This window comes from Emys orbicularis, chromosome 14, assembly GCF_028017835.1.
Source record: "Emys orbicularis isolate rEmyOrb1 chromosome 14, rEmyOrb1.hap1, whole genome shotgun sequence".
Taxonomy (NCBI): domain Eukaryota; kingdom Metazoa; phylum Chordata; order Testudines; family Emydidae; genus Emys; species Emys orbicularis.
The window spans coordinates 5,042,599-5,056,784 of NC_088696.1; the positions used below are offsets into that span (position 1 = coordinate 5,042,599).

At 53.6% G+C, this 14,186-nt stretch overlaps 1 protein-coding gene across 1 annotated transcript in view; it reads right to left on the bottom strand.

The window, feature by feature from the left end:
- The window catches only part of ZFPM1 (zinc finger protein, FOG family member 1), a 69,480-nt gene that overhangs the window by 18,983 nt on the left and 36,311 nt on the right, over positions 1-14,186 (bottom strand). The window contains exon 3 of the mRNA XM_065416654.1: positions 1,101-1,234. Within this exon, the coding sequence (XP_065272726.1) occupies positions 1,101-1,234 (134 nt within the window). The remainder of the gene's footprint in view (positions 1-1,100; positions 1,235-14,186) is intronic.

The following is a 14,186-nucleotide window of genomic DNA, read 5'->3' on the forward strand; positions in this document are numbered from 1 at the left end:
TCCACCACCATTTTAAATAAGCAAACAGGAGAGACTTCGCTGGCCCCCTTTAGCTGACAGTGTATGGAGAGTTAAAATGGCCGCTCCCTAGAGAGGGTCTAGTGGACTGCATGCTGAATGGGGAGCTCCTGGGCAGAGCTGGCTTTTCCTAGATTTCTTGGCGGGGAAAAGGGTTTGCTTAAAAAAAAATAAATCAAAACAGTGATTGATAGCTCCCATTGGCTGAAACCCGGGGTTACAGCACGGGAGATTGACGATAGCTATGCAGAAACTGTCCATGGAGAGACAATGGTTCATGGGATTTTTCGTTTGGGGAAGGGGGGAAAAAGCCCTTTTTTAAATGAAAAGAGGGTTGGTTTGAAAACTTGGGGTCAGTGCTGCCCCCTGCAGGCCAAGCCCCACTCTGGCGGCTCTTGGTGCCCCAGCTGCCCCACTCTTGGGGTTGTGAGGAGCCCTCCAGGGGTCTCTGTGGACAGGCAGAGGGATCCCACGCCCTGACCAGCCAGTCTCTGCTGGGGCCTGTTTGTAGCTGCTCTCCACACTGTTCTTGCCTAGGAGCTTCAACCTCCTGAACGAGACATTCCAGGCTGCATCTCTATGGCTAGGACCATTCCAGGAGCCACCACCGTTACCTGGACACAACCCCTGCAGATACCAGAGCCAGCCAGGAGCACGACAATGCCTGCGTTCCTCCAGCTCATTCCATGGTGCAGCCTTGTCAGGCTTAAGTGCTGGTAACCAGGGCATTTGCTGATATGTAAATAAGGCAACATACTTGCAAATATGTAAATCAGGGCCACAAGTCATTTGCATAAAATCTCTGCGACGTCAGCCTTAACACGGACGGACATCTCGCATGCATTTTATGAAGGAATAAAAAACGGACAGCGACGGCACCGGGCAAAGTACCATCATCCCTGAGCTGGTCTGGAGACGCCACACCAAGGAAACCCCCAGAGTGCTGCTGTAGGGCTGCGAGAGGTGGTTCTCCCATGGAGGGGACGGACCTAGTCCTTCTTGGTGGGGACAGAGGCCCTGGCAGACCTCGCCCAGACCAGCTGCATGGGGCCCAAACAATGGGAGCACAGAGTGGTTCTTACCGTCTCGCTCTGCCCTGGAGAAGCCGGCTCGCTGTGGATATTCCCTGGGTACGGCCCCCAGGACAACCCCTCCGGCAGGCTCCGCCTAGCACGCACTCTGCTCTCTCCCTCCAGCGCGACCAGCTCCAGCTCATCTGGGGAGAGAGAGGACAAGAGGAGGGTGAGAGAGGGGCCTGGATCCACCCTGCTGCCCCACAGCATTCAAAGGGCATGGCAGTAACGCGTCAAAGCCAAGCCCAACCGAAGAGCACTGCTCGCCTTCCAGACTACAAATGGTCCCCGTTAAACAGGAACCAAGTCAGACCTTTGCTCGGCGATTTAAATACACGTAAGTAACCGACTTCTCATGGGATCTGCAGCCCATCGGGAAGCAGGTGAGCATTGGAGCCTGTTTGCAGAAGATTTCCAGGTAGTTTGGTGGAGTCAAGAGATTCTCAGCGAAGAGAAGGATCAACTTCTGGGTGCTTTGCTGCATGGAATCAGCAGCCCTTCCTGTTTACCAGGCACTGCGTTCTCTTTCAATCTGAGCGACATGTCAATTCCCTCTGGAAATGCCTAGGGACTAACTAGGTGTGGCTGAGGGGGGGAATGTGTGTAACATGGATACGCAGCTGCCTAAAAGAGAAATGCACAAAACCCAACAGTGCTTGCGTTCTGCACAGCTGGGGCAGATGGGGACAGAAATATCTTCTGGGTCCAAGGCAAGCCGCCCTTTGCAATTCAGCAGCTGGAGTGGAGGAGACTGGGTTGGTCACAGGGGAGAAGAGGGAGAGCTCGCACACACATGGGGAGGGTGGAGCTGATAAGCTGGAGAACCGGGCTGAAATCAAGGGACTCAAGCGATGGCTGAACGCACACAGGAAGGCACAACGAGATGGGTGGGGTGGGCAGTACTGTAGGATAGGAGCTGGGGGCGTCGTGGTGGGCAACATCTGAAGGTGAGTCGATGCAGAGGTCAAGACTCTTTTAAGAAGTAGTTTCGGGTGCTGCTGCCGGGGCACAAAGCATCAGTCCAGGTCAAGTCCGAAAGGCCTCATCTACAGTGCGACTTTTGAGCAAGTTGGCTCTAGCCAGGTGCAGACGGGCGATTGGCATTTCTAACCACTGTGGTGTGCAAACGTGAGCAGGACTACGTTACCCGGTGGTAAGGACACCTGAGACCAGTCTACGGCAGTGCCCCCATCTTTGCTGGCACAATAACGGCAGAGCTGCAATAATTCTCAGTCTAGTACCAGTCTCAGGCAAACAGGGCGATCTAGCAAGGCCTCTTCCCCAGTGCTGGAGCAGGGAGGGTCCTGCCACTCGCCCTGTTCCCATGTAAAGCCATCCTGAAACAGAGAAACCGAAACACACTGCTGCTCCAGCCAATGATCGGCAGGAACAAGAGAACCAGAACCATCTTTCCACTCAAGGCAACAGCAGGGAATTGCTTCAAATTCAGGAGGCAGCCCAGGCTCTAGGGAGGGATTGTGTGTGTAAATGCAGGGACTCACGCTCACGTGCGGGGGATCAGACTGATTAGTACATATTTGGGGTTGGGGTCCTGCTGGGGTCAGTCCTGGGTCCGGTACTATTCAGTATTGTCATTCATGACTTCGATAACAGAGTGGAGAGTATGCTTATAAAATCTTCAGCTAACACCAAGCTGGGAGGGGTTGCTAGCACTTTGGAGGACAGGATTAGAATCAAAATGACCTGGACAAATAAGAGAATTGGTCTGAAATCAACCAGCTGAAAGGCAATATAGAAAAGTGCAAAGTACTTCACGTAAGAAGGAAAAAATCAAACACACCAACAAAATGGGGCTAACTGGCCAGGCGGGAGTACTGCTGGAAAGGATCTGGGGGTTACAGCGAATCACAAATTGAATACAAGTCAACAAGGTGATGCTGTTGCGAAAAAAGGCTACTATCATTCCGGGGTGTATTAACAGGCATGTTGTATGTAAGACATGGGAGGTAATGGTCCTGCTGTATTCGGCACTGGTGAGGCCTCAGCTGGAGTCCTGTGTCCAGTTCTGGGTGCCACACTTGAGCAAAGATGTGGACAAATTGGAGAGAGTCCAGAGGAGAGCAACAAAAATAATAAAAGGTTTAGAAACCCTGAGCACCTATGAGGAAAGGTTAAAAAAACTGGGCATGTTTAGTCTTGCGAAAAGAAGACTGAGTGGGGACCTGATCGTCTCCAAATACGTTAAGAGCTGTTACGCAGTGGACAGGGATCAATTGTTCTCCGTGTCCACTGAAGGCAGGGCAAGAAGTAATGGGCTTAATTTGCAGCAAGGGAGATTTAGGTTACGGATCAGGAAAACCTTTCTAACTCTAAGGGTAGTTCAGCTCTGGACCAGGCTTCCAAGGGAGGGTGTGGAATCCCCATCGTTGGAAGTTTTTAAGAACCGGTTGGACAGACACCTGCCAGGGATGGTCTAAGTTTACTTGGTCCTGCCTCAACGCATGGGGCTGGATTTGATGACCTCTCTAGGCCCCTTCCAGCCCTGACATTTCTGTGATTCTATGAAATCATTTTCACCTGGTGCACGTTTCCAGACAGCTTGGGTTTGCTTTGCTTTACGCCTTCCTCTGGACCTCTGAGCAGGGATCTCCGAGCAGGGATCTCCGAGCTGGGATCTCCTGCTCGGGTCAGGAAAGTGCCCTACAGGTTCGCGGTGGGACTCAGTCTCTCCTATAGGCCTGTTTTTCCACGGCATCTTTCAAATCTAACTCCACAGAGCACATTGATTTGCACTAGTCGATGCCTCTCACCATGAAAGAGGCTGTGCCCAGGTGCTCATGTCTACATCCATGGCAGAGCATGGAGTGAAAAGCCTCGTCCATCATGCACCCCGGCATTCCATCACAAGGGAGGCAGTAGGAGCCATTTCACTTCCGAGAACCCTAAGTCGAGGCAGCTTCAGAGCTTAATGGCCTTGATGATCTGATAAGCTTCTAGGTTTAATGGGTTAGATAACATGTAAATACACTATGAAGGCTGCTCTAAAATGTTTTAACTGCGCTTTTGTCTTTCCAAGTGCAGATAAGATGGCAGCGAACCAACACTCAAATGTGTGCTAAATGGAGGCCCCATCACCCCACTCAGCAGGGTTAAAGTGAAGACGCCAATGGGAAGGGGACAGCTATTGAGTCCCCAGAAAACCTGCACCAAGAGAGAGAGAGATTCATAGAGTCCAAGGCCAGAAGGGACCATTGTGATCATCTAGTCTGACCTCCTGCATAGCGGAGGCCACAGAACCTCCCCCAAATAATCCCCAGAGCCGAGCTTTTTGAAAAACAGCCCATCTGGTTTTAAAAAATGGCCAGTGATGGAGAATCCACCACAAGCCTCGGTAAGTTGTTCCAATGACTAGTTACTTTCACTGTTAAACATTTACACCTTATTTCCAGTCAATTGGTCTGGCTTCTACTTCCAACAGTTGGATCCTGTTAGACCTTTCTCTGCTAGATTGAAGAGCCCATTATCAAGTATGTGTTCCCTACGTAGGTACTTATAGACTATCAAGTCACCCCTTCACCTTCTCTTTGTTCAGCTAACTCCTGTAATCATTCTCGGGGCTCTTCTCTGAATCCCTCTCCAATTTAGCAACGTCCTTCTTGAATTGTGACCACCAGAACTGGACACAGTGTTCCAGCAGCAGTTGCACCACTGCCCAATAGAGCGGTGAAATAATCTCTCTGCTCCTACTCCAGATTACCCTGTTTATACATTCAAGGATCGCATTAGCTCTTTTGGCCACAGCGTCACACATTCAGCAGATTATTCACTATGACTTCCAACTCTTTTGCGGAGTCACTGCTTCCCAGGATAAAGTTCCCCATCCCGTAAGTATGGCCGACATCCTTTGTTCCTAGAGGTAGACATTGACATTTAGCCGTATTAAAATGCCTATTGTTTGCCTGAGCCCAGCTTAGCAAGCGATCCAAATCACTCTTCATCAGTGGCCTGTCCTCTTCGTTATTTACCACGCCAATTTTTGCATCGTCTGCAAACTTTATCAGTGATGATTTTTTGTTTCTTCCAGGACATTGATAAAAATGTTAAGTAGCCAAGCACTGATCCCTGCAGGACTCCACTCGCAACACACCCGTTCAAGATATTTCCTTGTTTAGAATGACACTTTGAGACCTATCAGTTAGCCAGTTTTTAATCCATTTAATCTATGCCATGTTCATTTCAGATCGTTCCAGTTTTTTAAATCAAAATGTCGTGGGTCATCCAGTTTACTCTTAAAATATTGGCACAACTTTTGTTTTCTTCAGAAACGTCCCCGGTGTCCCAAGGCTTATTGAAAAGACTGCTGTACATGCAGGCTGCCCTCTTGTGAAGCTGACCTGGCTGTGGCCTGTCCATGACATGGACTGGTGACCGTCAATGAAATCAAATTGCTCATTTCGCTCGGAAGACCCATGCAGATTATCCAGGAGGTGGTGGGAGGAAAGGCAGAGATTCCAGCCTCTGAGCACTTACTGTGTCAGGAGAGGTACAGAACAGTTCTGCTGTATCGTCCATGGGATCAGGACAGCCTGGATAAGATACCCAATGTTGAGCTCCCACCAAAGAGGATAGAACAATAAGGTCATCTTCATGGGAGGGTAGCATCACAGCGTGCACAATGCAGAGACACTCGTATTCCTCGCTGCTCCCAGGAATCTTCCCACAATTTATAATTTATTTAGACTGATCCCGGCCCCCTCTTCATGGCTGGGCCCTCAGCTGGGTTTGAAACCTCTGATCTTCAGAGATGAAAATCTAAGCCTTTATTGTTTGAGCTAAGGGAGCAACTCTATTCACGGCTAGCAGCAATATATTCTTAAGCTCTTAAAATGAACCAGCCTCAAAGGCAGGCAAAGGCCCACGCTTTCCTAAAATTGGCTTTACACGCAATAAAGAGGGACTTTCCAATTGCAATAAACCGGAGGGGAAAAAAATAAATAAACAGAGACTCCATAGACCACGTTGGCCAGATTTTCCAGGTTAGGGGCACGCAATTATACACACATTTATGCATACCTAATTTGCATATGCATATAGAGCACTAACACACACACACTCAGAGCCACTTATAACCCCACATCAGGTGTTTGTATGCCCAGCTCCCACAACCTGGCCCTGGATCGGTCTAATGCAGAGTTGAATGTTGAAACATTCTGGACCAAGATTTGTCCGTGCTCCCTCTCAGCTATTAAAAGACACTCAATGTTGGCGAGGTCTCCCCTACCTGCCAGCTCCTTTTCCTGCCTGGCTCTGCCTCTCCAGTCTATCATGTTTCTTGATGGCATCATCCGCCCCACTGGAAATTCAGCCCAGCCATGGGATCCGGCAGGCCAAGGGGAGGAGGCGGTGCTTGTCTGAAGGCAAGTTGCTTTAGAATTAGAAACACCGTGAGGCACAAATAATGTGCCGGCTGGAGAGCTCCGAGCCTGATGAGGGGTTTATTACCCAGCGGGTCTCTCTGCACTCAGGGTGTTGGCAGCTCAATGTCTGTATCCTCAGTGCTGGGGTTATTTCAGGAGAATTACGGCACCACGGGGCATCATCCACGAGGGAATGCCTGGCTAGGAGGGGCTGATTAATCTGAGCTGATCCTCGGTCCACACCTCCTTCTAGATCTCATCTCCATGATCTACGAACCTTGCAGAAGAGCAGAGGTGCTGCTTCCGCCTGGGGACTGCCCAAGCTCTAACCGTTGTGGTGTCCGAGAGCCTCGCACACAGCGCCGCTGGGAGGGCGGAATCACCGTCCCCGCTGTATGGGAAGGTGGTTCAGCACCTCCCCCGGTGCAGTGTCTTTGGGATCACACTCCTCCAGGCCTCTAGGGCAGCAGCAGCCACCAGGCAGCTCCAACGCCATCACAGATGTGTGTCCTTTCAACGCGGTTGCTCGGTGAGGTCCCCGGCGCCTGGTGCCTAGGCCGGCCCTTTGGCTTGTGGGCTTGGGCTCCCATGGATCATATCAGTCCAAAGCTGCCTTCCCGGCCGGCCACTGGAGCCTGTGACGAGAAAACCGCCCCCAGTTCTATTTCGGAGCCCCCTGTCCATGTGGGGCTACCTCCCCCAATCACCTCACCCCTGCTCCCTTCCGCTCTGACCGCTGACTAGGAGTGAGCTTTAGCAGAGGGAAGCCCCTCTTCAGACCCTTTATAGCTGGGTGTGGCTTTGCTTTCTGGGGGTGGGGTTAAATATAGCCTCCAGCATGGGGATGACTGGCTGATTGGCCCCTCTTTTGGGGTGGGGCTGGGGGGTCAGAAGCATCTTTCCTGTAGCTGCCAGAGAACCTTCCAGGTCTGCTCTCTCCACTTTTCTCCCCGAAGGTGGTTCTGATCCGAGAGGTCTCTCTCCCTCCGAAGCGTGGGATCAGCCCAGAAGGTGCGAGCCGAACACCCTCTACCCGCAAGCTGTTGGCAGAAGAGGTGACGTCCGGAGAAGCCAGACAGGTCCTAAGCCAGCCCCTCGCTTGTTTCCTCCATAGTTCAGTGCAGGATGGTCCACTGCTCAAGCTCACACAGTGCGGGTGGCAGTGGCGGCTATAGGACCCAGGAGTCCTGACTCTGTTCTGTGCATGACTAGCTAATGCTTCTCTCCTAGAGGCCAAAGGGACTCAGGCTACATTTATATCTTAGGGTTTATCCTGATTTAGGAAATTAACATGGTGATGGTGCTGCCCGGCCAACATCCCATCAGCATGTCCCTGCTCACTGGGCCTCCTTAGGTACCATTACAAACCAGCTTCGCTCTGGGACGAGAGGATTAGGGGAGACAGAATAAAGCCACATCTCTCTGGCAAGAAGAGGCAGAAGGACAAGGGGAGAGAGCAGAGGAAACAGATCCCCTGGCCTCTCCTCTCCTGGGAGCTACCAGCCACACGGGATCCCTTGCTGTTAACGAGCCTTTGAAGAGCTCAATTGGATTTGCTGCTTTGACACAAACCCTGCTTTATTTCCCGGCTCTTGAAGGTGAGAAGGGCAGAGGCGGCAGCCACCCGCCCATCTAATCCCTGGCTCCCAGAGGAGCGTGAAGGACTCTGAAGGGCAGGTTCTGTGTACAGCGGGGCTACTCCCCACCCCATACCCCTCTGCCCCGGGGGATACTAGAAAAGGGAACAAAACCCAGCAGGAACAAGGAGGGAAAAGCAACTGAATCCGCGGTCCCTTCCAATCAGAGATGGGCCAAGGAGGGAAGGACTCCGAATCCATTCGGATCAGGCTCAGGTTCCAGCCAGAATCAGAGCTAGGAGTTGACAGGGCTGAAACCCCTGCGCTGGACCCCAAACGGTGGAAATCTCGGGGGGTGAGGGGAATCAGATGGTCTCACAAGACTTCTGCCATCTGGAAATACAGCGAACCCGGTCTGACAGAGCCAGGACACTTCCCTTTGCTGACCCAGTTCTAGCCAGAAACCAGGGAAAGGACTCACATCCAGAGCCACAAATGTGAACATGCCCCCCCTTGAAGAAAAGATGGGGGGGGGCGGAATGGGGCTCCAGACACACAGCACTGGCTCGGGCCCATCAGGGCAGATCTTCTACAAGTTTACCAGCTCTAGAGTGACCAGACAGCAAATGTGAAAAATCGTGACGGGGGTGGGGGGGGGGGGGGGTAATAGGAGCCTATATAAGAAAAAGACCCCAAAATCGGGACTGTCCCCATAAAATCAGGACATCTGGTCACCCTATCACCAGCAAAGGAAAATACACAGGGTGAAAGCGGCAGTATCCCTGCCTACGACGTGGTCCTAAAGGCAGAGCTTCTGCTCCTCACGCCGTATCCTCGATTCACTTGGGATGAACCACCAGCCGCGCTCTGGCCACACCAGGAAGAGCCCCTCTTACATCAATGGACTGAGCCTGGGTGCCAAGGTCCGACTAGTGAAGAGATTCTGTCCCTGTCAAACCCACTCAGGGGTCTGCAGCATAGACACCCCCCAGGGCTGGCGATGGAAGAGCACCGCCCACAGCCTGGCAGTTAGGGCATTTGCAAGGGATTTCGGAGAGACCCAGGCTCAAATCGCTGCTCTGCCTGATTCAGCGGCACTATCAGTGTCAAGCTGTTCTGCTTTGTATCAATACTTCAACTTTCACTGGGCCAGAGAGCACAAGACTATTGGGTGGGTCTGGGGTCTCTCTCGTTTTGACCGGGACCTGAGAAACCTTCCCACCAGAAGTTTGGTCTCAACAGAGACCTTCCTGGGAAACGTTTCAGTTTTGAAGGCTCAGTATTTTCAGCCCCGTGGGTGTATGGGGAAGGGTTCTCGACAAATTCCTGACCAGTTTGACTTCTGGCTACCACTGTGGAGAGGGCAAAATGCATCCAGCACCGGAGGGGAGAAGGGGTCATGCTGAGATAACTGAAAAGCCAAGGGTGAGGAATAAAGGGGTGATGCGGGGGGGGTTAGACACCCTATCAGCTCCCAAATGAAACCTACTGCAAGGACACTGCCTAGAGAACTGGGCAGAACAGGGTCTGTTTGGGGATTACTCTATGGCCACCTTCCCTAGGGTCTCTTTGGCCTGGATCTCCTCCATTAAACCTTATGGACTCTGATCAGAAAACAGCAGCCAAGCACGTGTCACCTTCCTCCCAATCAGTCCCATCCCCTTTCTCCCTCACCCTCTCTCTGAGAGCGTCCAAGCCCACCCTGCCGGCCTCCCTGCCCCAGCCCCACACATCCACACTTCCCTTTGGTGGCAAGATCTGCATTTCTCAGCGGCACCTGGGCACAGCGCGATGCTGGAGCAGCTTCTGTTACTGCGCATTGGAGCCACAGAGCCGGGCTCAGAGTTCCCATTTCCCAGCGTACAACGTGAAACACCCCTCACGCACGCAGGGCACTTGCCCACGACACCGGGAATTCTCTGAGCCAGCCTCAAGCCCCGGGAGAAGAGATCATTGCAGAGACATGCACCATTTGAGCTCCGGGGCAGGGTGCTGAACAGAGGCGCCAGCCCAAGAGGGGCCCAGGCCCTGCTGCTGGGCTCCAGAAGCGCTGGCTGTGCTGCAGAGAGCCTAGCTCTGGGAAAGGGACAGCTTCCCGGGGCAACAAGAGCGCAACCTTGCCTGGCTCTGGAGGGGCAGAGGCCCAGCCCTCCTGGGCCAGTGAGAAGGGGGAGCTCTGCAGCTCAGAGAGCAGGTGGGCGACCTGGAGGTCCCTCCAAACTAGGCACCGCCCGAGACGGGAGCTGGAAAGCACGGCACTGAGGCGACAGGGAACATACACCGAGCCGCCCGGCAGATTTAGCTCGTCTCTTCCACTGAAGGCATCACCAAGGGCTGAGCCCAGTGGCGGGAATCTGGACTTTCCGCCTCCTTCAGCCCTTGGACTTTGTTACCCAAACAACGACTCACATTTGTATGGCATCTTCCCCCTGAAATGATCCCCAACGTGCCACAGAAGCTAGCCCCCCCGCAGTACAGCCAGCTCTGGGGTGGGCAGCAGCAGCCAGCGGGTACACAGCACCCGGCACTGCCGTGAATCCCTACTTGTACAGAAAGGGCTGGCGTGCCCGCTGAGCCCTGCCTTTCCCAGGCTTGTAGGAACTTGTCTGAAAGACAGAGTACACTGGGCCTTGAAGGGTTAATAGCCTAAATCCAAACCCCTGGGCCAGGCCTGAAGCTGTTAAAAATCCCAGCAAGTGGAGCTGCTGTATACAGGGTCAGGACATCTGGTATCTCCCTTTGCTATTGACAGGACTGTGAGCCCATCACCCCCCCAGGGCCCAGCCAGAAAGTGGCAGCCCTGCTCATTAGAGATACCTCCAGGTTTAAACCCGGGAGTCTTTAACTCAGGCCATGCTCCTGCCCCCACCCCGTGAGCTCCGGAGAGAGTCGTTGGGCTCCCAGCAGGAGCGAAGGAACAACACGCTGGGGAGGGAGGCTGGGGAGGGGCCCCCGCTGAGGAGCTCTGGGGCGCAGGGATCTGGCTCCCAGTACGGCCCCGATGGCTTGGCCCAAGGAGCAGACAGGAATCCCTGCAGCGATAAGGTGGCGCTGTATTTTTCAGGCCGGGGTGTGGGGAGCTGGTTCCTTGTGTACGTTTCTCATTCGAGCAGCTTCCTCCTGTAGGAAACCTCAGGGGAAATCGGTGACACCCTAGACAGCTTGGACGGGCCCGGGGGTTACGCAGCGTCCCTGGCCAGTTCGGAAAAGGAGCTGATTTGGTGCCCAACGGCCACCTCCCCTCCTTGGCCCCCACCAGCCTCTCTGCTCCTTTCCCCCCACCCTGTCCCCACGTCTCGCGGGCTAATCAGTTGCGTTTGGGTCAGGAGACCATGTCTCCGAGATAAGAGCGCCGGTCTGACACTTTCCATGTCAGAGCACTCCATCTTCTGTGTATCAATCCCCAGCAGAGAAAACACACAGCCACTGATAAAAGGCAACCGTTCCAGACACAAGGGACAAAAATAGTGCAGCTTGCGCCAGCCGGCCGCGCGCCTTCTGCCCGTGCCAATGGCAACTGGGGATGCAGGGGGGCGAGCGGATGACCCTGCACTCAGCCCGCCAATTAGCAGGCAAGTGGGCAGGTCAGACCTGCTGACGGCCGCAGCCAAGTGGTATGGGATGAGCGCAGCAACGCTGGAGTTCATGCCCCAGCAAGGTCAATATTTCCCTCTACCAGGGACCATTATCCCCAACTGCCCACGGCCTGTGGGTCCCACATGTCCTGCTCTTTCCCTGCAGGGTGGTGGTCGATTGTCACAGAGCAATTGCCGTGCGGGCGTACGGACGAGACCAGCGAAGTGCTCTGGGCCACTGACCGCCAACGCAGAGCTGCGCATTAAGAGCCACGTTTTGGCGCTCTCTGCCTACACTTCCGTTTGCACCGGCAAGGCGCATTCCCAGCCTGGGCAGCGGGGGGGTAACTCCACCGCTAACTCATGCGCCGGGTTCACGCGCCCAGGACAAAGGGTGGCTGAAATTCACAGCAAGCCCCAGCAGCAAAACCGAAATGATGACGACGACCGCTGAGGAATGAAAACTCTGCACCTGCATCGCCACCCAAGCATCTCCAAGGGCTTCTCTTCACTGCACTGCTAGCTTGAGCGATAACTCAAGGGCTGCCCCTCGCCTAGCTCAGGTCAAGCCGTGCTTTAAGCTTGCCCACAGCAAGCCAGGGTGGAGTGAAATCCAGGCCTCCTTGCTCCCTGCTGACGGAGCCGAAAGGGCAGGGCGCAACGGGCCGGCATCGGAAGGGCAAGAGCAAGGCACAGCGGTCCAGATCCTGCAGCAGCTCACCGGAGCATCTCGATCACTTTATGGGGGTGGTGGGTGGAAATGCAGGAGGCGTGAGAAGGGCGGGGGGCAGCATGAAGAGTGGAGAAAGGAAGGAAGAAGAGACGACGACAGACTTGGGAGCAGCTTTAAACAAAGTTTGCCCGCCCTCTCCCAGGAGTCCGAGGCCAACCAGTTCCCAGCCTCTATCTACAAGCCACGTGTCAAGTAGGCCTGCTTAACGGCACCTGCAAAGATGCTCAGCTCCTGTGCTCCCACGCGACGCAGCCACAGAGGCCTGCAGAAGACCTGCTCGGGAAGGTTAATTACGGATTAAAAGTCACTGTAAGCTTTTTAGCTGGCGGTAGCTACAGAGAAGAACCATATAAGTCAGAGATGGAACGAGCCGCTAGAGTCTCCACACTATGCCCCCGCCAGGCCAGGCCTGCTTCCTACCACGCGTGCCCTGAGTGGTTTGTCCTCTCTGTTTATTTGTATTATGGTAGTGCCCTAAGAGAGAGCGGGGCCCCTGCAGGCTGGGTCCTGTGGACATGGTAAGAGACAGTCCCTGCCCCAAAGAGCTTCCAATCCAAACAGACAGGAGGTGGGAAGAGAAACAGAGGCAAAATGATTTGCCCAAGGTCACTGCCGGAGCCAGGATGAGAACCCAACTCTCCAGACTCCCAGCTCAGCTCCTGCTCCACTCGGTCGCAGAGTCTAGTTTACGAGTGGTCTAGGGAATGGGGCTTCCATCGCCTCCCTTGTGGAAAATCTTAGCAGAGACAAGCACCTGCAGTTTTCACAGTTTGGAAGGCTGGTCCAGTGGTTACTTGGAAAACCCGTCCTCAAGTCTTTGCTCTCCCGTGTGACTCTAGGGCAGGGTCACTTCATCCCTCAGTTCCCCATCTGTCCAAGGGGGATAACAGCACTGCCTCCCCTTGGCTGCGGTGAGAATAAATCCACGAAATGTGAGGCTCAGATACCACGGTGATGGGCGCCAGATGAGTACAAAAGATAGCAGCCAGGCCTTTTCTTGGCAGTGAAGACAAAGCCCCAGACACATCCCAGAGCCCTTAGCCCCACCCCAATCCGCAACTCAGTAATTCCTCCCCACCCTGCTAATATTTGAAGAATGGTCTTAGCCTCTCCCCCATCTTAGCCATCTTGGAGCCAAGCTCTACAGATTTCACTTAAGTCCCTCCCTTCAGCTACAGGATCATTTTTATCGCACTTCTCTGAGCTCTGGCCAGTCTGTCAGAATCCTCGTGGCAGCGCAGCAGCTGGAAACAAATGAAATATTCCAGGTGCGGTCATGCCGGAGCAGCACACGAGGGATTAGTGCCTCCGAAGTTGTTAGCAGCTCTGATCGCTTTGTTCTAGTCCGTAGTTATTGCAAATTCAGGGTTGGATCAACTGGAGGAATCTCAGGTTGTAGCCACAGAGTTCTGGGGATTTGAAGCAGAACTGTGCCACAACTTGTCCCTCGCCAACAAAAGCCCTGGCAGTGCCAGGAACCCAGCGCAACAGTGCCCAGCCTGCCCCCGCTTCTTCCACTGTGACCTGCTGGTATGAATCATAAGACATAAGAACAGCCATACCGGGTCAGACCAAAGGTCCATCCAGCCCAGTATCCTGTCTTCCGACAGTGGCCAATGCCAGGTGCCCCAGAGGGAGTGAACCTAACAGGTAATGATCAAGTGATCTCTCTCCTGCCATCCATCTCCACCCTCTGACAAACAGAGGCTAGGGACACCATTCCTTACCCATCCTGGCTAATAGCCATTAATGGACTTAACCTCCATGAATTGATCCAGTTCAGCCATCACCGGGAGGGATCCATTCTAGGTGTGAGTATAGGAAGGAGAGCG